Source organism: Morus notabilis, unplaced genomic scaffold, assembly GCF_000414095.1.
Source record: "Morus notabilis unplaced genomic scaffold, ASM41409v2 Scaffold175, whole genome shotgun sequence".
NCBI classification, from domain to species: domain Eukaryota; kingdom Viridiplantae; phylum Streptophyta; class Magnoliopsida; order Rosales; family Moraceae; genus Morus; species Morus notabilis.
The window spans coordinates 115,961-117,443 of NW_010365332.1; the positions used below are offsets into that span (position 1 = coordinate 115,961).

General features: G+C 34.3%; 1 protein-coding gene across 1 annotated transcript in view; it reads left to right on the forward strand.

Moving 5' to 3' along the window:
- Positions 1-476: 476 nt before the first annotated feature.
- Positions 477-1,483, forward strand: part of LOC21392930 (squamosa promoter-binding protein 1) — a 10,379-nt gene continuing 9,372 nt past the window's right edge. Inside the window, exon 1 of the mRNA XM_010107881.2 lies at positions 477-889. Within this exon, the coding sequence (XP_010106183.1) occupies positions 549-889 (341 nt within the window). The 5' untranslated portion in view covers positions 477-548. The remainder of the gene's footprint in view (positions 890-1,483) is intronic.

The following is a 1,483-nucleotide window of genomic DNA, read 5'->3' on the forward strand; positions in this document are numbered from 1 at the left end:
ATATATCTTAAAACGTTGAGATGTTATAGTTGTAAGCGAAAGTATAGTCACTAAACTCTAAAGCCGAAGATACTCAAGGATAAGTATAATAATAAGAAAATACAATTATACACAACTATAATAACTTAGATAAATACTAAGGTTAAGAACCTAGAAAGTTAATATTATGTTTAAAAAAAACAGTCAATTTCATACAAGTTGTCATCATGATCATAAACCAAATTAAACTTTTGTGTAAAATATTAACTACTCGTGTTATGATCAAATCGTAGCAAAACTTCAGAAATATCCTCGCATCATTCACTATTTATTCCGCCACCCTGTACTAACACACGTGCCAACGCTCAAAACGCAGCCTTGTGGTCCTGCTCCAACTTTTTCACCTTTTCTTTACACTACACACATATATATATATATATATATATATATATATATATGTATATATATGTGTGTGTATCACCTTATTTAGTCTCCAAGCTCCACCATTATGCTTCATATTGTACTATAGTTATAGTTCCCGAGCAATATTACCCCCACCATTTTCTTCAATGGAGGCCAAATGGGTCGACAGGGACATAATTGACCAGGATCAGCTGCAGGCAGAGAACTCTATCAACGCGGACACCGAGGAAGAAGAAGGCGGTGTCGGTGAATCGGAGAAGGAGAAGAAGAAGAAGAAAGCTGTGCCACCGCCGCTAGGGAGACTGCCGCGAGGCGGCTCCAGTGGTGGTGCGGTGTCGCCGCTGTCTTGTCAAGCGGGGAGGGGGGGGGCTGACCCAAGTGATGCCAAGAGGTCCCACCGCCGGCACAAGGTGTGTGAGGTTCATTCCAAGGCACCCGTTGTGCTTGTTGCTGGGCTTAGGCAGCGGTTTTGTCAGCAATGCAGCAGGTTACTTTTTCTAACTCTATAATCTATATCTATATATATATATATATATGTAATATGATCCGCTTTAATTTTTGGAGCTTTTTACATGTATATATATATATATATATATGTATATATTATGGACATTAGATTAGTTCATAAAATTAACATGATATGATCATATAAATTTAACGGTTTAAATTTGAGCTCTCTAATTTGTACAATATTTTTTCATACTCTACCGTTCACTATAACTTTCTTGCTCTTTTATCCCAGTAATTTTTTTTCTGCTCCTACGTACTTATATGTGCATAAAATTTTGGTACGAAGGTGACTCAATTCTCTACGCTTAGATGGGTGGAAAGGAAAGAAAGAGAATGTAATGAAATCCAAGTCTGATTTATAAGAAAATGGACATTCACCCATTTTAGACGAATCATCATTCTTTCATTACATGAGAAGAATAATCATTCTAAGTTCTTCTTCTCATTTTTTTCCCATAATTATTCTTCAATATTATAATATAATTACAATATATTATATAGTTGTTATATCATATAATATGTAATATAATATAATATAATAATATGATATGATATAATATAATATATAATA